Source organism: Sphaerulina musiva (genome assembly GCF_000320565.1).
Source record: "Sphaerulina musiva SO2202 unplaced genomic scaffold SEPMUscaffold_1, whole genome shotgun sequence".
In the NCBI taxonomy this organism is placed as follows: Eukaryota; Fungi; Ascomycota; class Dothideomycetes; order Mycosphaerellales; family Mycosphaerellaceae; genus Sphaerulina; species Sphaerulina musiva.
The window spans coordinates 2,146,293-2,168,453 of NW_016017383.1; the positions used below are offsets into that span (position 1 = coordinate 2,146,293).

At 52.9% G+C, this 22,161-nt stretch overlaps 7 protein-coding genes across 7 annotated transcripts; 3 read left to right on the forward strand and 4 right to left on the reverse strand.

Annotated features, from left to right (window-relative positions):
* The first annotated feature begins 1,658 nt into the window (after nucleotides 1-1,658).
* SEPMUDRAFT_146053 (uncharacterized protein) lies at nucleotides 1,659-5,130 on the forward strand. Its single transcript, XM_016903425.1, has one exon. The coding sequence runs from the start codon at nucleotides 2,278-2,280 to the stop codon at nucleotides 4,687-4,689; it is 2,412 nt and encodes an 803-aa protein (XP_016765047.1). The 5' UTR covers nucleotides 1,659-2,277; the 3' UTR covers nucleotides 4,690-5,130.
* A 524-nt stretch (nucleotides 5,131-5,654) lies between these two features.
* SEPMUDRAFT_160303 (WD40 repeat-like protein) lies at nucleotides 5,655-8,147 on the reverse strand (the record flags this gene model as incomplete). The annotated part of the gene is made up of 3 exons (XM_016907891.1): nucleotides 7,760-8,147; nucleotides 7,105-7,335; nucleotides 5,655-7,065 (listed from the first exon to the last, which is right to left on the reverse strand). Exons 1-3 carry the CDS (start codon nucleotides 8,104-8,106, stop codon nucleotides 5,655-5,657), a joined length of 1,989 nt encoding a protein of 662 aa, XP_016765048.1. The 5' UTR covers nucleotides 8,107-8,147.
* Nucleotides 8,148-8,695: 548 nt separating this feature from the next.
* SEPMUDRAFT_129778 (protein prenylyltransferase) lies at nucleotides 8,696-10,221 on the forward strand (the record flags this gene model as incomplete). Its single annotated transcript, XM_016902307.1, has 3 exons — nucleotides 8,696-8,704; nucleotides 8,844-8,951; nucleotides 9,024-10,221. 3 exons carry the CDS (start codon nucleotides 8,696-8,698, stop codon nucleotides 10,158-10,160), a joined length of 1,254 nt encoding a protein of 417 aa, XP_016765049.1. The 3' UTR covers nucleotides 10,161-10,221.
* Nucleotides 10,222-10,310: 89 nt separating this feature from the next.
* Nucleotides 10,311-14,851, reverse strand: SEPMUDRAFT_146055 (phospholipid-translocating P-type ATPase). The gene has a single exon (XM_016903426.1). The coding sequence runs from the start codon at nucleotides 14,711-14,713 to the stop codon at nucleotides 10,529-10,531; it is 4,185 nt and encodes a 1,394-aa protein (XP_016765050.1). The 5' UTR covers nucleotides 14,714-14,851; the 3' UTR covers nucleotides 10,311-10,528.
* Nucleotides 14,852-15,197: 346 nt separating this feature from the next.
* On the forward strand, nucleotides 15,198-16,166 carry SEPMUDRAFT_104249 (alpha/beta-hydrolase; the record flags this gene model as incomplete). Its single annotated transcript, XM_016900535.1, has 1 exon — nucleotides 15,198-16,166. One exon carries the CDS (start codon nucleotides 15,198-15,200, stop codon nucleotides 16,164-16,166), a length of 969 nt encoding a protein of 322 aa, XP_016765051.1.
* SEPMUDRAFT_146056 (general substrate transporter) lies at nucleotides 15,252-18,951 on the reverse strand. The gene is made up of 9 exons (XM_016903427.1): nucleotides 18,711-18,951; nucleotides 18,578-18,614; nucleotides 18,076-18,494; nucleotides 17,987-18,004; nucleotides 17,779-17,835; nucleotides 17,464-17,703; nucleotides 17,320-17,408; nucleotides 16,868-17,222; nucleotides 15,252-16,775 (listed from the first exon to the last, which is right to left on the reverse strand). The coding sequence occupies exons 1-9, from the start codon at nucleotides 18,750-18,752 to the stop codon at nucleotides 16,458-16,460; spliced, it is 1,575 nt and encodes a 524-aa protein (XP_016765052.1). The 5' UTR covers nucleotides 18,753-18,951; the 3' UTR covers nucleotides 15,252-16,457.
* Nucleotides 18,952-19,502: 551 nt separating this feature from the next.
* SEPMUDRAFT_146059 (uncharacterized protein) lies at nucleotides 19,503-22,059 on the reverse strand. The gene is made up of 4 exons (XM_016903428.1): nucleotides 21,873-22,059; nucleotides 21,758-21,799; nucleotides 21,518-21,639; nucleotides 19,503-21,426 (listed from the first exon to the last, which is right to left on the reverse strand). Exons 1-4 carry the CDS (start codon nucleotides 21,952-21,954, stop codon nucleotides 19,627-19,629), a joined length of 2,046 nt encoding a protein of 681 aa, XP_016765053.1. The 5' UTR covers nucleotides 21,955-22,059; the 3' UTR covers nucleotides 19,503-19,626.
* Nucleotides 22,060-22,161: the final 102 nt, after the last annotated feature.

A 22,161-nucleotide genomic window follows, 5' to 3' on the forward strand; every position in this document is an offset into this window, starting at 1 on the left:
CCTGAGGTACCTACATTGTTTGTATGCACAGATCATCAATCCCTAGGGCGATGACCTCACAGCACAGAGCGGACGAGGTTGCGAGCTACACGTCGTCCTGCGCGCGTTCAGGTCGCAAACATGCCTCTATTGCAGCGAGAACGCAATCTACAGGACAATTGACACCTGTACGCGCGCGAGATAGCCGCCGGGTATTACGCCTCTATCACAGACCACCTCAAAGTCACCATCATCACCACGATCGTCATGACTAGGTACCGTGACCACCAAAAGAGCTAGAACCGAAAGTGACGAGAAAGGGCCCTGCCCGATACGCACATGGGCTTCTGAATATGTGCAGTGCCCGACAGATCGAGCCACTCTCGAGATCCTTCAGAGACCTTATTTCAACCTCGCTGAAGCTGATGAAAAGCTTACTCAAAATCGAAAGAAAGCTATGAGAGCGTATGGAGAGTGTTTTCGGATAAAGAGAAAGACGAGATGAAGGGGCTATTAGATAGCAATGGGTTGGGGTGTAGAGATAGAAAGCTGGGAATACGACAGCAGCGACAAGGCTAAGAACGAGCAGCGAGACAGCCCCCTGCTACGCAGTACGACTGTATAGATGAGAAGCTCAGCACGCCTGTCGAGAGTGAGGAAAGTCCTTTGTCGCGATACAACAAAAAGAACGAGAATACTTTGGAATAAGACTTTCTTTTCGATCATGACGTCTATGTCGACGAGGAGTTCATATTCACCGAAGGTGTTCCTAAACCCTAAGCCTGTTCACGTAGCCAGAAACATTAGGGTAACAACCACATCATCCATCTAGGGTGTAAACTTATTGGCTTGAGCGAACATATCGCCCAAAGTAACGTAGTATTCCTGATCGTTCGACTCTACAGAATTAGACAGATACCTAGGTACCTAAGGTAACCATAGGATCAAGCCGCCCCTCAACTCACGATTGATAGACCAACTCTAGATCAAGATCAGCTGAAGAGCTGAATGCTCTCCATAGCAGCTGCCGCTTCTGCCACATCACCGTCTACCTCACCGTGCTTTAGCAGAAGTCCTAACGCGGGTGTGTTCCAGATCGAAATATAGGGCAAGTCCATACATATACATGTATCGCACGAGCTAGCCTCACCGGCGGAGAGCTTATCTCGACGAGCTCTTCGACTGCATACTCCATGTTTGGAAGGGACCCTGCATAGACAGCAGAGCATACCTGTACCTCATTGCTCGTCGGGTCATCGTTCGTTGACAATGTCCATTTCATTGTTCTTTGCTAACATTGACGCGGAAGCAGAACCGATATCGAATCGGAATTGAAGGTTGTTATGCAGTCAATCTTCGCCTAGGAGGTAGGTAGGGTAGGGCCATACGACCACTGGCGTTCGACCGCGGTGCCGTCCGTTCGACGGCAGTTGGAACGCGTGGGCCGCAATCCAGAATCTGAGGGCAAGGTCAGTAGGTGATGACGCAGGACGCAGTCAGACAGATGTCGTAGGGAGAAGTTGGAAGTTGGAAAGGTGCCAGGTGGGCGTGGGTCAAGTGCGAGCCCGATGGGAACGGGGCCAGCCGCATCGGGGCTTCCATGTCTTGTCGACGACGAACTCAGCAGAGTCACCACGTAGTACCGCCACACGCCTCCAGAGTGGCAGAGAGAGGGAAGAGCGACGAGTGCTTTCTACAGTAGTCGTGCATACAACCAACCTTGAGCTGCCCTTTCGACCGACCGCCGACGTGACCTACAGACCTCACCTCCCATCACCTCCCACCACCCACCACCTCCCATCACCTTTTGCCTTGCCTTGCCCTGCCCGTACTACCGTCGATACCTTATCCTCTGGACACACCGTACGACCTTGCACCAGGCCGAGGCGCCAGCCCATCACGCGCGAACGAGCGTGATCCTCACTGACGCGACGGCGGGCCTGTTGCCTGTTGCCCAACTCGCATCTTGGATCCTGCAGCGAGGAGAGGCCGCCGGCATCATATGGTGCGAGAACTAGTTATCGCACGTCGTGCATGCTGGAAGCCGTCTGAGAGGGTTCTTTGCACCGCCCACTTCCCTCCTTCCCTAAGGCACCCACCCGCCCACCACCGAGTTCTATCTCTAATTACCTCCTCCTCCTCCTGGCTTCTCCCGCTCGCCCACGTACCTGTATGATGCACACGAAGTTGGAGCCTCCGGACCAGAATTCCTACTACGATATCCAATTCGCGCGTCGGTAGTCGTCCGACGCCTCTCCACCTGCTTGTGCTGACCGAGCGCTCCGCGTGCGTTAGCGCATGCCCGTTCAAAAAATGGGCGACCCTCGCAATTCGTCCTCGCCAGCGCCGCCAATCGACAGGCCTGGCCATCAGCAACCCGTCGTCCAGCCAGCACTACCGCGCGATGGGCCACCACAACCTACAAGCCAGCCACAGCGACCTGTGCTTCGGCCAACATCGTCCTCCTCGAGCCAGCCGCAGCGACCGCTGCCGAGGCCAACAACATCCTCTCCGCGTGTATCGCAGGAGTCCATCTCCAGAACATCCATTCCTCCTACCCACGCCCTCGCAGGTTCACGCGTAGACCGCTCACCGCCCCTGCTCCATCAGCCACAACAGCCTGTCAAGGATGCAGTGAATGCCGCCTTCGACAACTCGCCCTCCAGTCGCCAACTGGACCCGGACATCGAGAAGCGCCTGATTGAGCAGGTGACGGAGCAGGTCATCAGGAATTTGCATCTTGCCAATCTATCAGGACCGCCCACTGCGTCGACTGTGTCAGACTACTCGCGACCAGTCCCGCTATCCCTTCCGACTGCCTCTCGCTCACCCCAGCAGCTGTCGCCAGCACACAGTTCCACCACCGACTACTTTCCGCCACACTTCACCCCTCCCTCTCCCGCCGTAGACAGAGATGGGTCTCCCCGCAGTAGCAAGGGCTCATCGCCAGAGCGAGAACGGGAACTGTCTGATACTGGCAGTCAGTTTGGTAGCAAGAGTCACGGAAGCGTTCGCAGCCGTGGCAGCACACGCAGCAATCAGGAGCAAGAGTGCACACCACGAGCGTCTCAGCCCGATGTTAGCGGGGGACCTTACGGACCTAGTAAGACGACGCAATTGGGTCAAGATGTGAGTGCCAGTGATAGGTTGCCAAGGAACAGAGGATCGTCTGAGGCCACCGCACGGCCATCACGGAATGACCCTCGCTCCTCATCTGATGCTGTCGCTCTGAACCAGGATCGCACTGCACAGCCTAACGGGAATCGAGGAGAGGACGACGAGCCTACAACTCTGGAGCAGTATTGGCAGCCGCTCTTTGAGAGCGGCACGCCAACCCCGCGCCTGGGTCAATTCTTGAGAGGACTAGCCATACACATTGTCGAGGACTATGAGCCCAAAGGAAGCCTGGTAATTGGGCCTAAGAAGATGCTTCGCTTCTTTGGAGAAACCAAGGTCGACAAGGAACATTACCCATGGAGTACCATCTTCGGCGGACAGATGTCCCACGAATCCATCTCAGTCATGTATCGAAAGTTACTGTGTCAACACCACTTCACACAACCAGAGCAGCACGCCCAGGATACTCCTAGTGTACCCGCTCTGACGCCTCATGGCTTCGCCCAATTCATGACGTGCCTCATCCAGGCTCACCCCGATACCGAGTATGCTCGATTGACAACCGCTGTGAGAGACATGCCCATCTCCAACGCGGATCAGGCAAAGGAACGTTTTCCCAAGGAACTTTCCAGACGATTGCTTCCGCAGAAATCGAATGTTCAGGCTGAACAGAGATTAATTGCAAGCCTTAACCATGAACCCGATCTGGTTCCTCTGGAGAGGGTCATACACGCAATGCCACCGCCGCCTCCTTCAGCACCGCCTGCAGCGTCTCCCAGGCAACAGACATTCCTCGAGCGCGAAAGGGCTCCTTACACCCAGTCCGCATCACAATCGAACGCTGTGACCGACGATGATTTGACAGAACCAGCTCCGCCTGCAATACCACTTGAACGCGAGCGTAAGCCGTACTTCGCCAAGGAAGGCAGCGGTAAGCAGTACGAGGCAGAAGTAAATCGTGACCGTGATAGAGACCGAGACCGAGACCGAGATCGCAGCCAGCGACAACCTAGCAGGCCAAATGCTAGCCAACAACGACCGGAATTGGCCCCATCACGATCGTCACGCCTAGATCCTAAATCCGTATTCAGTGGACCTCCAGCTACCGAACCTCCCAATGTGTCGTCTCCGAACCGGAACCAGAGGATGCCTCAAGGTCCACCACCATCAGCCAATGCTGGGTCCTACTCCAAAGGTGGTCGCAGATCTCCACCTCTACGTGGGCCATTCCGCAGTGAGCCCATGGATATTGGGCAAGTACCGTCCTACGCACAATCACCTCGAGATCGAGATCGTTTCGCGGGAGATCCTGATGACGATCCCTTGCGAACCTTCGACAGTAGAAGGGGTTCTGTACGCAACGATGAAGAATTTGGCAGTCGGACTATCCCCCCACGAAACTCGCAATCTGGCCCAAACAGCCTTGATCCGACGCAACACGGGCTGGGTAGCAATTCATCTGGCTTCAATCGCGGTCCGATACCTGGCGGACATGAAGACAGACGGAGAAATTGGTATCCTGGCGCCCCGGGAGGAACCGACGGTTATGGCAGCTATTCGAATAATACTTACGGACCTCCTCCCACGCACTAGAAGCGCAAGAGTAGCTCGGGCAGTACAGTACACAATAGCAGCTCTGCGGGCAGTCCAGGGCCTTCCATCTTGAAGAATCCCGGCAGATCCACACCCATGCGACAAAGCAGCGTCCGAGAAGCAAGCAACGAGAGCTTTGAGAGTGATTCCTCTACCGATCGTGCCCGCCGCGCATTGCGCAGCCGGTCTCGCACTAGATTACAGGTTGCCCTCGATGAAGCCAAACACAACAACATGATGTGAATTGGCACACTGTGGTTGAGACCGGCGCATCGATGCCATTACGTGCGCTGTTGGATAATGATCTTGTTGCTTGGTATCGAAGAGCACCATCGACTTGATTTACCATTACTTTTTTTTTCCTGGATTTTAGCTTTGTGGCTGATGGTCGAATACCCCAAGCATGACGTTGCGAGCGAATGGCGTGCATGATTTCTGAATCACGAATGACGACGACGGGCGACGAGCTGATGCTGCTGCTGCTGATGATGAATGTGTTTTGAATTGTGTAGCGGTGACGAATAAATCACCAGGATCATTATTCCTATGTAACATTACAAACAAGTACGATGAAAGAGGTGTGTGGCACTGCAAGCCATTCACATTCATCCCACGCACAGCCACTTTTCCCGATCTTCTTTTTTGTTTTTCTCTTTTTCCTCTTCTCCTTCTTTTTACACTCCTACGCCGTGACAAACCAGAATAAAAAATGGTCAGAAACACCATGGGCGCTCTGGCGCTTGTGAGAAAAGGTTGTAAAGGAAATACAGAGAGAAGCTGATTCAATCAGGTAGGTAGGTAGGTACTCAATGTTGTAAGTTGGAATATCAGGCACTCACACTGATTCGGTAAGAAAAGTCTAGGTCTGTCTCAATTGATAGGATTCAATCGTCACAGGTCTGCTGAATTCGAGTCTCCCTGCTCTCCCCGCGTGCAATGAGATATAGTAATAATAATAATCCACTTCACCTAATCATCCCCAGTCCTTCCACGGCTTCCCCGATACCGTCCTCCAGGATACTGCTTCCTCCCAGCAAGTCCTTTCCTCCATTTCCGTGTCCGCTTCGCTCACCCCACACCTCGTGAAACTTGATGCTCGCATCACTCGTTGCCACCACAAGACACCCTTCGCCCTTCTTTCCCTTAGTGCCATTCTGTGATGACTTGTTTCCATCGGCGCCCCCGGGATAGCCTACAGCATACAGCGCCCTCTCCTCACCCCACCATGGGATTCCCACCACCCTCTCACAACTAGGCCATGCGAACACGGCGACTCGAAATGGATGCTCGGGCTGGGCGAAACCAAACGTAGCAGCAACCTCTTTCCGTGTAGAACTCCACACCAGACTCGTCACCTGGGCATGACAGTCAATCGTTGCCAACCGGGCACCAGACACCGCGTGAAAGAAATGTATGCACCGATCATTGCTACCTCCACCAGCGGCTACGAGAGAATTCTGCCAGGGAGCAAAGCATATGGCTTTTACAGCTGCGTTCAGGGAAAAGACATGTTTCTCTTGTCCTGGGCCAACCGCCAACACGTCGCCTTGGCCAGCGAGAGCGTCGCCCTGCGACAGCCTGCTTCCATTGATGACGGTGACATCGCTTGCAGGGCTGGCAGCACTGCTGCCGCTGTAACGTGGAAAGAGCTTCTTCGATTCGAAGAGATACAGCTGATTGTCATTGCCTCCAGTACCAAAGTACTCTCCACGCTTGCTCCATGCAAGTCCACAGACTTGCTGAGAATGACAGGTGAATCGTGCAATCAACGTCATGCTTCCGTGCCAGCCGAAAAGATCGCGTTTATCTGGCGTTGGCCATTCGACAGAATAATAGTAGACATTTCCCATCTCATCGCCAACCAAAAGCTCTTCTGTGAAAACAGTCAAGCCTGGTTCTTTGACGGACTGACGCCTGACAGCATTTGGTCGAAAGCACACACACGACACCGGAGCTGGCTGTTCGCTATCGAAGCGTGGATCGTTATCCTGTGGGCTCCATAGTGTGACCCGGCCGTCGGCGCGTCCAATGGCAAGAATTGAGCTTCCCCCCTCGATTGAACTGAAGGAGAGCGAGGTCACGTGCGCTCCAAAGGGGACCGTCAACGAGTCGGGAATATGTGCTGGAGTTGTGCCTTTCACTTCGGACCAGAGGTAGACATGGGGTCCCAGACCGACGGCGAGGCAGTGCATTGTATGAGAGTATGCCAAAAGCGAGCAGTAGTAGTCGTCTCGTAGTGCAGGAGCATCAAGGACACGGAATGGGATGATGGGAATCTCCTTTGGCTTTCGCTTTGTAGGCTTTGTTGGTGAGCAACCAAGACCATCAGTCTCCCAAGCACCATTATTCCAGCGGGTTCGAGGGCGAGCGCTATCACTCTATGATCTGGGCCGAGGGGAGCAGGATGTTGGTGACGTCGCGGGTGAGCTATCTTCGAACATACTTGCTGGGGGAGTCACATCCATCGCGAGAGCTAGTCGATCACCGTGTATCGCTTCGTCCTCACTTGGCGTGTGCCTGTCCAGGAAGTCCGAGGTGAAGTGTGGTGCATTGCTGCCACTTGTGAGTCTGCCACCTCTGCCATTGGTAACGCTAGCGACACCCTCTGTGACCACTGCGCCACCTACAGTCCACACCGCGCCCACGCTGGTAGCTCTCCTATTGGCGAGCAGATCCGCTGGAGTAGGCGGTGCTCCCCGAGGTCTCGCAGATGGCGGTGGTGTGCGTATGGTCACGAAGCGCTCGTCAATACATGATCGACGTTGACGAGTCGGTCCGAATGGATTGTCTTGCGAAGGTCGAGTTCGTGGTGGTGTCAATTGGAGATCTTGTTTCGTAGGTGTGCACGCTCGGCCGGTTATGAAGCGGTCACGATGCTTCCACAGAGCATTTCGATGCTTGGTGGCTGATTGCTGCCTGGTGGGTGTGGTAGGCTCACGTTCCGCGAAGAGGTCATCATCCCCGTCCTGGTCCTAATCGTGAGTGGTAGATCTGCTTCGTGGCACTTCATCCTTGGAAGCGGAGCCGGTCCGGCGGGCCGTAGACAGGATGCCATCGAGTCTTCTTGTACCATTTGGCTTGTCGATAGCTGGGATAGTTAGCGCCATGGTCGTGGTAGTAGACGACCTTCTTCTTCCACGCCACGAGGACCCAGTCATGTGGGAGGTTTGGGGGTTTCTTGCGGCAGACACGGCATCGACATCCCTGGCCCCAGTGATGGAGTCTGGGTGGTGCATTTGCTCGAAGTGGCTCATGGGTCGATGGAGGCGGTCTGGGAAGCGGTTCGAGACGACTGGCAGGAAGAGTGTCGTCGCGCGCGGGCTCCTCGACCACTCGAGCGGGCTCTGCGAGAGAGGAAGTGGTGGAACCACAGGCTTCGCGGAGGAGGTGCAGCAGTGGCCGTGGGGACTTTGGCATCTCAGTGCGGGAGACAAAATGGATATCAATAATGCGGAGAGATGTGCAATGCGTCGTGCATGCGTACGTCGTAGGTCAAAGTCGGAGAAGGTGTTGACTTTAGCATGAGGAAGTAGTGTAGGTGCGCAGGATAGAAGAGCGGGACGGGAGGGGAGGGGAAGGGAGGGAGGGACGGCAAGGGGAGGGAAGGGAGGTGACGGAACGGAACGGCAAAGGAAGGAAGGGAAAGTAGCACATGTGCCTGAGGTACCGTGTTTATAGGTCGGTGCACCCCTAAACTGAGTTCGGGTGTGTGTTTATAGGTCGGTGCACCCCTAAATTGAGTTCATGTGGTGTGTGTTGGGTGCACCGACGTGACCGACCTATGAACACACTATAAGTTCAGTGTACCATCCGTCACGTGCAGAGTCTCTTTAAAGTCAAAGATATGGTACACCGAGGGTAGCTTGGCGAATTGGATCGTGCACCTAGCATCTGAACTCTATCTAGGGGTGCACCGACCTAAGCACACCTACCAGCTAGGTATTTCACTATACATGTACCTAACTTTTCTGCGTTTCCTCCAGCGACACACCAGAAACCGCACGTGATGGCAAGTGTAAGTTGACGGCGATGATGATGATTATTATAATGATGCTGGCGAATGAGGAAGGCACTCCATGATAGGCGGGTGAAGTGAGGTGAAGTGAAGTGAAGTGAAGACAAACTGGCTGACAAGATGTGTTCGATCGCCGCAGCATGGAGTCAGCCGGGGAAGCGTGCCAGAAAAGAGCGCACGCGATCGAGACAAGGAGAAGAAGCACATTGTGCAGTACAAGGCACTGGAGCGCGACGTCTTTGAACGGGTATGTCAACGTGAAGAAATCGACGAGTGAGTTGTCACTGGCATGGTGCTGAGCAGTGGTGGCGAGACACAGATATCCGCCCACGACTTCTCCCACGCCACTCTCCAACTCACCTCGCAACTCCTGCACCAGAACCCGGAGTACTATACCATCTGGAACCACCGCCGCGTCATTCTCGAGTCGGTCTTTGCCGCCGAGCTGGATTCCGGCAAACAACAACAACAACAACAACAACGACAACAACAAGAACATGGCGTGCACATACCTCCGGTCGAGGACGGCGATGCCGCCGCCGCTGCAGCAGCCAATCTGACTGTCCCGCAACGCGAGATCCTGCTGCTCATCAAAGAAGACCTATCCTTCCAGATCCCTCTCCTCAAGCAGTGGCCCAAATGCTACTGGATCTGGAACCACCGGCAGTGGCTACTCATGACAGCCACGCAGCACATTCCCGCCCACGCCACCATCGACCTCTGGAAAGCCGAATTAGGACTAGTGGGTAAAATGCTATCTCTCGACAGTCGCAACTTCCACGGCTGGAATTACCGCAGAGTCGTAGTCGAAAACATCGAACGCCTCTCCCACTCCTCCATGTGCGAAGCCGAATTCGCCTACACGACCCAAATGATCAACAGCAATCTCTCCAACTTCAGCGCCTGGCACAACCGAGGCCAACTCCTCCCGCGATTACTCCACGAACGAGCCGCCGACGACTCTGCTCGCAAACAGGCCTATGACGAAGAATTCGCCCTCACCACCAAAGCTTTATATACGGACCCCTACGACCAAAGTCTCTGGTGTTATCATCAATATCTCATGTCTGCCCTCGAAGAACACAACCCTCACGCGCCCATTATCTTACAACGTCTTCACACATTCGACAGAATCCAATACCTTGCACGGGAAATTTCGAATATCAGGGATATGCTCGACGGCGCCGAAGATTGCAAATACATCTATCAGGCTTTGCTGGAATACTCTCGGAGGTTTCGCGAACTGGCTGAGAGGGATCGTGGTGGTGGTGGTGGTGGTGGTGATGATGAAAAAGTGTCTACTACTACTAACACTACTACTGTTGCATCTGCCGAGGACTTGACGGGTTGGTTAGCCGAGTTGCAGAAAATTGATCCGTTGAGGCAAGGTAGATGGCGGGATCTGGAGCGGAAGTTGAAGAGCAGTAGTAGTATGATGATGACTATGACTCAGTAGGGGTTTTGCTGTGGAAGAAATACACCTAGTCTCATATAATATAAACGAAAAGATCTTCACGATTCTGACGCCTTCCGAATACAGACGGCACTACTCCTCATCATGCCACGGAAATGACTACCTTAGTACCATAGTATACTTCATGTATATGTCTTGATGCGTGTTCTATCACTACCTTATAAGTTATAGTGTCGTGGTGCTCATATGTACATTTCCAATCCCTACATGACCTTATGCTTTGGTAACCGTGTATATGCCAATCGCCAGCAGGGTATCATCAAATCATTATTACCACGTCCACATCGTATATCATGTACTGCGATGCACACCCGCCGCCCAAAAAAAAGAGATTGCCCCCCCTCCTGGATCTACCACAACCAAAGTCGCTTCTTGGGCTTCTTGTCACTGCTCCACACCTCACTCTCATCAATCATTAATTCCAGCGTGTCCTCCTCCGCGTCGTCTTCGTCTCTCGCCATGCGGCCCAATTGTTTCTGTATCATAGCATCCTTCTCCATCTCCTGCCACAGCTCCAGCTCGAGGTCCTCGGCGTTGCCATTGCGATTGCGATGCCACCGGGTAAACTTCCACGGAGGCCAACATCTCGCCACGACAAGATTTCTCTTGGCAGCAGCGTACGCCCACTCCATCGTACAGAGCACTCCAAATGCCAATAGAAGAGTCAGCCACCAGTTCGGATCCCGGCCAAATACCTCATGGAAACCTCCTCGAACATCGTACGGCGACAGGTTATTCCCATAGATGTGAGACATGAAGCCGTTCCATGCCCACCAACCGCCGACTGTAATTGCCAAGGATCCAGCGACGATGAGAGTCTTGTAATGAGTTTCGATGAACAGACATTTCCAGTTCGTCCAAATGATGCCAAGAGAGAAACACAAGTTTCCCAGTGCAAAAAGCCCAGTGTCTCCCATGACATTGGCTGGGCCATAGAATTTCCAGCAGATGTACCAGACCAAGATCCCTTGGGCCGCGGCATGTACGATCCAAGCAAAATACATCCTGAGATTGAGACCTTTGTTGCGCTGGCCGAAACTGTACAGTTCTGGCACCGCCAGAAGAGTGTTCTCATGGAGGTCCTTTTCGAAGATTCCTGGTACAATCACACAGAGTGACGTGAACAGCGTATTGAGGACAGTCAGCGACCACTGTTCGTACAGAGAGGTCCCAGTAAAGCCATCTTGCTTCTGAAACAAAGCTTGCATAAAATAAAAGTACATCTCCTTCCAAAACGTCAGTAGAATAAATCGTGCTGTTCGGATGTACTGGTAGCGACCATGCACGAGGAGAAGTCGTTGGAGGAAACGGAATTGCGCAATGCTGAAGTCGGCGACGCGAGCTGCTTGCAGTCCTTCTTTGCCAGAGATGCCGATACCAACGTGAGCGGCCTGGATCATGGCAATATCATTGGCTCCATCACCGATTGCGAGGGTGAGACCGGGCAAGCGAGCTCGGATTGCCACCACGATATCTGCCTTCTGGGCGGGAGAGGCGCGGCACACAATGACCGAGTCGACGTTCGCAATCAGAGTGGTGAAGAACAACAATCGCAACTGCGGATCGGTGTCAATGACAGAGAGGGTATGGCCATCGATGACAGCCACGCTATGACTGTCGCCATCATACACAATGTCGCTCATTTGGCCTTGCAGGTCGCCCTTGGTGCTATCCAGGATGTGAATGAGCGAAGCAGGTCGACAGATGCGTGCCGAATGCGCAATGTTGATGGCAGTTTCCCGTTTGTCGCCCGTGAGCATCCAAATGCGAATGTTGGCACGCTGTAAGCGATCGATGGTTTCCGGCACACCATCCTGGAGGCGATCTTCAATGGCCGTGCATCCAAGCAAACCCATTCCTTGCTCGATGATTTCAGCCGCATCTTCAATTCGTTCTTGTCGATTCACGAGAGAAGTGGTGGCCTCTCGGTACAGCTTACTCCACGAAAGATACTCCTCCGGTTCGACATAGTTGTGCGAGTAGAGCAGAGTTCGGAGCCCTTCCGAGGCGAAATCGTCCATATGCTGGAAGCACTTGGAGAACAGAACTGCATCATCGGCATGCTCCAGAGCGCGAACATCGTCCCGTAGACTGCCCGGATCAAGGCTGATCGTGGGCAACTCGAGCGTGGCTCTTCCCTGAGCAAAGATCGGGCGCAACTCTGTCGACCGCGCTCTGTCGATGGTCATTGAATGTCGCACATCCATCGAACTTCTCCCGCGCTCGTGCAAACTTGGTCTACCCCCAAAGCTGTTCCTGCACTCCTGCATGCTCTTTCGAAGGAGCTGTCTGCTGGCATCCATGCTACGACGTACTTCCGCGGACTTGCGAGCTGCCAGCTGAGACTGTCGCAGGCGAGGAATGATCGCGCTGTCTGCACCTTTGCAGATGAGCCAAACACGACCATCAGGGCACCTTACTACGATGGACATACGTTTCCGCTTGCTGCTAAACTCAATGACTTCCAGGATCTCGTACACTTCTCGCGTCTCCTTGTGACCGGATTGGACCAAAAGTTCAATCTTCTGCGACGTGCGATTTACAACAATAAATCCCATCTCTTTTGCTGCGCGAACTAGTGCCACCTCGTCGGGGCTTGAGGCCTGGAAATCGATGCCGTCCTTCTTGACCTCGGGTAAGGCAGTATGGCAAAGTGCCATCCCTAAGATGAATTCTCGCCCTCTTCGCGCCATTGGCGAATGTGGGTCTCGCCGAATGAGCCCCAGCAACTCGGCTATAGTCCGTTCTGCAGGTCGATGATGCTGCATCGACTTTCGTGATAAGGTCTGCGACTTGCGAGGAAGGTGAGTGTGGCTTGATGAGCCTTCGCCCACTTCTCGTGTCTCCACGACGATCTTGTCAGCATCGACCTTTCCGGGATGAGCAGTGGATGACGCCTTCAAGCCAGGCTGTTCTGTTTTCGTGGATGACACGACTGCATCTTTATCGTGGGCCCAAACTATACCACCACATGACAGGAACTGAAAGTTCATTACGTTTTCCGTGAGAGTGCCCGTCTTATCGGAGAGAATGTAGCTTATTTGACCCAGATCTTCCAGAATGGTGTTCGTGTTACAGCTCATAGGAGTGCCGCTTGCTTCGTCAAACATGCCCACGTCGCTCTGCACCATGAGCCTTTGACCAATCTTGACAATCTCCAACGACACGTACAAGGCCAGCGGTATCACGTTGTTGAACATGATGAGGTATCCAATGATGATTTGCTTGAATTCCGGCGCAGCATCATGCAGGTACCATGCACCTTTTTCAAAATTATGGTGCCATATCAAGTAGCCACCAGATACACCCACAGAGAGCACCACAACGTAGAAAATCAAGGTCAACACAATCTGATTGGCGTACTTTTCAAGCCGAGGGACTTTAGCTGGAGCGTGGTGATTGGCGTTCATGCGAATTTTGCATTCTTCTCCCGTGTTGATGACGATGCCGTAGATATGGCCCGTATTACGCAGGACGCTCCCTCGCATGACAACCTCGTTCAATGTCAGTGGAAGGGTCTTGCCTTCAATTGCGAGCTTGCCATTGAAATCATAAAGGTCCTTATTTGGGTCCTCCACATGAAGTTCAGCTTGGAGATTCTTCAGTTCTGTCAGGGTGGAACAACGTTTAAGCAAGTCTGGAGGGGCTTGCTTGGTCTTCAGAGTGGTTTCCCCGTCAAGAGCCATGGTCTCGACAAAGGCGATGCCATTCTCGCCCGTGCTGTAGAGCAACACGATATCTGCTGGGATAGGCTCATCGCGCTTCAGCTTGAGAACATCCCCGACTTTGATATCGTGCCATTTCGTGGCGCAGTCCCAAGTCAGCTCGTCGTCCTCGTCGGGCTCATTCTCGAGGGTCATGTCTGGTTCGATCTTCCCCGCCCATCGTAGGACGGAACGCTCCAACACTGTCCTGGCCAGCGACTTTCTCACTTCCTGCTGAGGTGAAGAGTGCTGCTTCAGCCGCAGGACCCTAGAGAGTTTGTTATTCTCCACATTGTCCATGCGATGCCTGCCCCAATCATCGTAGCCCTCCTTCAACACTGTCAAGAGGATAAAGAAGGTCAGTGGCAAAATGGTAGTGTAGTTGCCAGTAGTGGACAACCCGGGTATGGCTTGTGGGATACCAATGCAGATGAAGTAGAAGTTATGGAGACGAGTAGCCTGGAAGAAGATTTGCTTGGGAAGGAAATCATAGATGGTATAGCGGGAGGAACGTATGGTGTTGGACAAGTAGGCATGGCCACGCCTCTCGTCAATGAGAGGCTGTTCGTGGGTTGCTCGACACGAGACATGTCTGCCGTCCTTGCTTACAGGCAGAGGCTTGCGGCGCAGAACGAGCTCAACAATGTATCGTTGGTAATACAGCTCGGCTGGTTTCCTAACACTCCGTTGGTACCAGTTGTTGCATCTCGTCGCTGCACTGCTGTGGTTGCTGTCCATGATGCCCATCTTGTCGGTGCTGCAGGTCGGATCCCCCACCGCCGCCGTCTTTGCTATTACTGTTATTGGTGTCGTCGTCGTCGTCGTCAACATCCGCTCATTACCGCTCCACGGCCATTCAACGCGTGTGGTTGCTCATTGTGTTGTTCGGTGCTGTGATCCTCGATCGGCGTGCGCGGGAGAGAGGGAGGATGGGGGAGTGTGAGAGAGCGAGCGTGTGTGGGAGTGTTTGTAAGAGAGAGGGAGGGAGGAATGGGAGGAAGAAAGAGAGAGGAAGAGAGAGGATCAGAGAGAGAGAGAGAGAAACAGAGAGAAGTGAAGAGGTCGGCAAGCGGTTCAAGTTACCCGAGAATAGAAACAACCTTAAACGCTAACTTTCAGCTGCGGCTGGAGATACCTTGCGGCTTGCCCCGTGCGCCGACCGACTGACCGACCCGCCCGCGCCGATGGATCGGACAGACTTCCTTCCACTATAACATCATTACCTTAACTAATCATTTCTCAAAACAACCTGAAGCACGTCACTTTTTGTTTATTGATTTATTGATTTATTCCTTTATTTAATCACTCATTTCCAATGGCCACATCACCCTCACCTCCCCCTAACCTCGCCCTCTCCATCTCCGAAGGCACCCTCCACACCGACGACCACATCCCCCTCTACACCAAAACCTGGACCAACAACCCCGAATCCCTCACCGCCCGTCTAGTCTTCGTCCACGGCTTCAGCGACCACATCAACTGCTATGGCACACTCTTCCCCTCCCTCGCGCACCGAGGAATCAAAGTGTACGCCTACGACCAACGCGGCTGGGGCCAAAACGTGCGTTCACCCCGCGACAGAGGCAACACGGGAAACACGACACGCATCCTCGGAGATTTAACCTGCATGTTGGAATCCGTTCTCGCGCGAGAAGAGGAATCGCACATTCCGCTCTTTCTGATGGGCCACAGTATGGGCGGTGGAGAAGTGCTGTGGTATGCGGCCAATGGACCACGGGAGATTCGAGCGCGGATTCGAGGGATTTTGTGCGAATCGCCATTTATTGCTTTGCCTCGGAATTCGCGGCCGTGGAAATCTACTGTGCTGTTGGGGAAATGGGCGAGTCGCGTGTTGCCGCAGAGGCAGATGGTGTCGAAGTTGGATACGAGTAAAATGTGTCGCGATGTCGAAGTGTGTCGGGAGTGGGACGAGGATCCGTTGTGTCATGATACGGGGACGCTGGAGTGTTTGACGGCGATGTTGGATCGTGCGGGGGATTTGGAGGAGGGGAGGGCGGTGATCAAGGAGGGTGAGGGCGAAGGGGGCAAAACGAGAGTGTGGATTGGGTTTGGGACGGGGGATCAGGTGGTGAGTTATGAGGCGTGTGAGAAGTGGTTTCGACGTTTGCAGGTGGAAGATAAGGAGTTGAAGGCGTATGAGGGATGGTATCACAAGTTGCATAGTGAGCCGGGAGACGACAAGCGGACGTTTGCTCATGATGTCGCGCAATGGATCTTGGATCGGAGCGGCCCTCTGGACAATGCTGTCAAGCCTCGATTGTAATGAGATGAGATGCAAGATATCAATGCTGTGAATGAATTGATGAGGATATGATTGTTGAATCATACATGTGCCATCCACCGCATCTACGCAGTGCCATCCATGTATGTACAATGCGGATGGATATTTACCTGAGACTACTGAGCTCATACTGCAGCAAAAATTACCCAAAGTCAAATACCTCCTCTCCAAGTAGATCTTTTACCAAAAAGCCTCCTTCTCTCACACACATGCAAAACACCTCTCACCAACGATCCTCCTCCTCCTCACACACCTCCCTCCCCCTTCCAACCCTCAAGAAGTAACCTGATCCCTCACCCTCCTCAACAGCGGCTGCGACTCCCCACTCTCCTCGCCCCCATCCGATTTCGGATACGGCAACCAACAGAATTCCCCCTCATCAATCTTCGCCACTCTCCACGTGCCCTCCGATTTGGCATCTTCGAAAAACTCTTGGTTCTCCTCGAAACTTCGGCCGCCCGTCTCGGGCGAGTAGAGATAGGTCCAGACACCGGCGAATAAATTGGTGGCGGCGAAGATGAGATAGATGTAGAAGTAGAGATTGTTGAAGAGGATGGGGGTGATGAGTGTGATTGTGAAATTGGCGAGGCCCTGTGTGTGAATCATTATATGATTAGTATGATTTTTTTGTTTTGTTTTCTCATCATACTCGGGGTACAGTGAGAGAAAAAAAAAGAACTTACCCAAACCACCACCGAAACCGCCGTTCCATGCGCCCTCGCCGCCGTAGGAAAAATTTCCGTAGGAATCAACCAGACAGGCGTCAACCATCCAATCCCAAACGCCCCCGTTGCCACAAACAGCGCCACAATCCCAGGGACGGCGACGGCGTGAATGGGAATTTGGAGGTCTTCGTGATAGCGGGAGAGACCGCCAAAAACGGCCAGGAGCAGGAAACAGGTCGTGAGTGTGCCTGAGCCGTAGAGCATGACGGTGCGGCGGCCGAGGGCGTCGATGAGGACCCAGGCGAGAGTCATGAGGAGGAAGTAGGAGATGAAATTGGCCATGGTGAGGTATTCGGAGAGACGCACGCCGTAGCTGTGGAAAGTGGTAAATAAAAATGTCAGCGATCTCGTTGCAAAGACATTTTTTGTTGGAGTGGGAGGAAGATGGTGATGTTCAGGGCCTGTCTTACCCGAGTTGCTCGAAAATTTGAGGGCCGTATACACTGATGGCACCATAGCCTGTTAGCGCTTGATTGATTTGTCCCATGATAGTCAGCATCTAGCACACAAGGTCAGTCATCATATCTATGGAACACCTGAAGTGTGAGGCTCACAGTCGGATGGAACTGTGTATGACTAGGCGTGAACATCTCCTTGTAACCCGGCTCCTCATCACTCTCCTGCTCCGAAGCCTTGACGAGTTCATCGCACTTGGTTTTACCGTCCTCATCGCCGAGAATTTGCTGCAAAGCCTCCGTGGCATCGTCGACTCGGTCGTGGTGGACCAACCATCGCGGGCTCTCGGGCAGCCAGTAGATGAATGCGAATAGAGAGAGCGGATACACTTGCATAGCCTATCACACAAAACATGTCAGACAATGGTGGGTGACTATACCGCCAGTGACGGTCGGTTGGTTGGGTGTACTGACGATGATCGGCAATCTCCATGCCCATTCGTTATACTTGCCAAGATAGACGGTGAGGACCTAGATGTCATGAGTTTTGTATCAGCGGATGTATCGGGCGGCGGAGTATAATATCATCGAGACGTCCGCCTTGATCTACGCGTAGAGCTGAGTCGAACGTCGAGAACCAGACAATGTATGCCGTGCTGTCTAGCATATAAATTCAGCTTACCAAGTTGATAGCGAATGCCTAGACCAAAAACCCAACCAATTAGCAAGCGTCTCATTTCTCCCATGAATGTCTCGGCAAGTCAACTGTACCATATTCAATCCAAAGATATTCGCTTGAAACTCCTGCGCCAGAGCCTTTCCTCTACTATCATCCGAGCTCAACTCACTACTATACACGGGGACGACGGAGTCCACGCCACCAATTCCCAGGCCCATGACCACACGTCCGAGATACATGACAATCAGCGGAGCCAGGCGTTCTCTGCTGAAGCCCAATCCAGAAATGAACATGATGAGATTTCCCAAAGAAGCCAGAGCGAGAGAGAGAAACAGGGCGGGTTTTCTTCCGAATCGATTGGCAAACCAGGAGATGAGCACGGCACCGACTGCAGTGCCTAGATAGTAGACACTGACAATCAAACCCACTTGCGCGTCTTCTTCTGCAATGCCCATGGTGGAGAGATAGTCCTTGTTTGTGTTGATCAGGGACATCATTCCTTGATCATATCCTACTCACCACCAACGCAGCGGGGTCAGTTGCCATCTCACACATAAAGATAGGTACATGTATATAATAGACTGGACGACGTACCATAGAGGGCGATTGCAGTCGACGAAAAGGCGACGACCTAACACCGAAAAGGTGACAGTAAGCAAACATCTTTTTTGCTTCTGACACGCCCCATCGTGTGTATGCTTTCTCCCGCCGTGAGAGCAAATCTAACCTGGTGCTTCTTGTCGCCCAAGAAGGACTTGATTGCGGCCATGGTGTTGTCCGTTGTCCGGGTGGAGGATGCTAAGGTATGGATGGCCCTTCTAGGTGTGAGAGATGGAGGTTGTGTCTGCCTGTTTACGCTGGACCTATACTGTATTTGTTTTTCTCTCAAAAAAAAAAGGTGTTGATCTTTGATTCTCACAACAACCACAACAGACAGCGGTAAGGTATGAGCACGACGCTACACTCTGTACATACTACCTCCAGTATAGACAGATTAGAGTCAGGTGGTGGAAAGGAAAAAAAAGGTGCTCGGAAGTGGCGTCGGTGGCCCACCCTCCTCGATCATAGCATGACGTCGTACCAAAAGGTCCAACGAACTCTACCTCCCAGGCGGTGACGGCCACTACAAACCTGAAAAGAGGCGGTTGTGCCATTATCAAGGGCTGATATTGATGTCGGATCGTCGACAGTGGACGAGAACAAAGGCCTCCATTGTTGCGTTTCTCATAAATTATATGTGTTGATGGTGACAATGGGGGGTGAGTATAGAATCATTTTACAGAGCTGGTCGGTGACAAGAGAGCAACGACCGAATAGTATTGCTGCAGCTGCTGCAGTGAAGTTGATCACACGTCCATGTGACTGAACACACTTGGCATCCAGAGGAAGAGACGGTGTGTGTGTGTGTGTGTGTGTGTTCGATTTCTCTTCCCGCCTTGACCAGCCACAGCACATCCTCTTTGCCTTGGAATACCGAGTAGAGCGCAGGCTGGAAATCAATGAATCAAGGCGGTTGGATCGAGTGAATATGACTGATGAGATGCTTCTCTCAGATGGATTGTATGTTGTACATGATGAGGCCTCTTCAACCCCCCCTCCAGCTGTTTTGCCGAATTTACTCGAGATGCCGTGGAATATCTTCATCAACTGATTCCAGTCTGGGTCAGAGTCTGTCGAGCAGTCGTCAACTTCAAGCCAACTCTCGCATCGAGTTCAAAACTGCCCCAATTTTCCACCTTCGCAAGCTCCTCGCTGCACATTTGGAGCTTCGCGCGATCGCCGTCCTGGCCACCTGCTTCGTTCCACAGACAGACGCAGAGCTCGTAGTGCGCGACAGGTAACGCCCACGAATCGGCGTGATCGCAGGCGGTGATCTGATGAGGCTCATAACAAAATGCGTGCTCGGCCAGCATGGTCTTCGCCTGGTCGGTTTGTCCCAGATTGCGTAGAACTGTGGACTGGAGGACTGCAAGAATGGCCTTTTCGTCAATGGCTTCATTCGGCCATGTCGGCTGATTGAATGACCACGCGAGTCGTGCCATGGACTCTTTCAAGTGAGAGTCAGACTGCCTGCGATAGCCCGACCAGAAGTAAATCATCTCCTCGATGGGAGAGACACCGATCGCATCCACTAAATCGCATCCACGTACATGGGCACGCTGTTGCCATTTGGCCAGCTTGCGCGAAATGTATACATCCAAGGGCAGCTGTCGTGCCATGAACTTCTTCTTGCCCGTATTGGCAGCAACTTGATTCAGGACATGCATCGCCTTGTCCCGATACGAGTCTGCCAGCTTCGCGTTGGTATGTCTATATTCGCGGTAGAGCTCCACGTAGCAGGATCCCGCGAGATAGTAGTACAGTCCGTGACTCCAGTTGTTCAGTTCAATGCATCGCAAAAAAGATGTCGCGCACTCCTCATAGCGATGCAAGAACATGTACGCCATACTCATCTCAAACACCCGCAGCGCCTCCATTTGCTTCATAGACGAAGTTGTGTCTTTGTCGCGCGTAAGGAGACCAAGTGCACCTTCGAGATCTCGATCCAAGCCACGCATACGCGACTCTTCCAAAATCCACATGATTGACCGCGGATAGAGTTGCCTCATCTCCGCAAGCAGATTTTGCAGCCGCTGTTTGGGGTAAGCCTCTCTCCGGTGGATCTCACAGAGCGCAACCGCAGCATTGTAAAAGGGCAACAGGCAGAGGCCAGCCATGCCCCCATTGAGATTCTGCTTGAAAGCCGTCGCTCGCCACAGCAGACCGAGAGCACTCTCGCGATCGATGGCGCGAAAGGAGAACATGGATAGGATCTTGCTGAAAGCCGGAGGTACCAACGAGAGCAGCAGTTGCAGTAACCCAAAACATAGAGCAGCTCCCGAATGTATGAAGATATCGATCGGATCATCGGTGATAGCTCTAAAATTCAGCTCATCTGCACGCCTTTCGATGCCTTGAAGGGACTCCTGCAACCGAAGTCCGCTCAAATCCAGATGATCTTGATATTCGTGCAGTGTCGCCTGGTCGTCGAGAAACTCCTCGACCGCATCCTTGAAGTCGTCCTCCTCATCTTCAACGGGGGTCAAGACTCCAGATGTAGAGCCGGAATGATTCTCTGGCGGAGTAATAGTAGCCGTTCTAGTAGTGACCAGCGAAGAAGATCCTGAGCCGGAATGATGCTTCTCCAGGTACTTGTGCTCAGCCTCTACAATCTCCTGGAGCGTCCCAAACGCCTTTCTCAACTTGTAGAATCCCTTCAGCGACTCAGTCAAGCTCTCGTGCAACACCGCGACCACGGCGGCCATCAACTGCGCCTCGGCATGACACAAGGCATATTCGGAGCCTCGTGGGTAGATTTTGCTCTCATGGCCCGTCGAGGAATCCTTCACAGCACGCTTCTGGTGCTCGCTGGCCGACGCTTCCGCCTCGGCTAATCGTGAGGCCTGTAGAGGAGTCGAATGTGATTAGTGAGAATTATAACAAAAAAAGAATCAAGGCGTAGTGAATCAAAGAATGTGACAAAAAATGTAATACCGCTTGAGCCATAATATCCTTTTCAAAGCCCAGCGTCGCGCGGAGAAACAAGGTCGTCGCCGCGCCCAGCATATGAAAGGGCGACGTTCCCTTGGACAACTCTGCTTCCGCCTTGTCGACCTCTGCGAAAACCTCATCGTAAGCACATCATCATCATCATATACAACTTCATGAATACAATAAAAATACATCGATTCGCATCGCATGTCCTCCTCCTCCTCCAAGGGCCATCTTTCGTACCATCGTTCAAAATGAGCGCACCATGCCGCATCGCGTCCGCCACTACGCATTGGTCTCGTCAGTCGCCGTGCTTGTTTGCCTGGCACGGCATTCATTAATTTGGTGCCACGCTCACATGCCAGCGGCTCATCCAACGCTGTCAGACTCCTGCTCGAGTGCACACTCGGCTTGGCGGTGCGAAGCCATTTCATCGCCATGTCGTTCGATCGGTGGGAAGAAGCTGTACGACGCCAATGAAACCGGGGCACTATCGTACTGTCGCCTGGTCGTCCTACAATTGGTACTGGGAGGAAAACCGAAATGATGGTGGAGATGGATATGAATGGACACAAACACACATTACCGACATGTATCTATCTTACATGTATGCCATACCGGACATATATCTCCGCCTACGCGTAGGA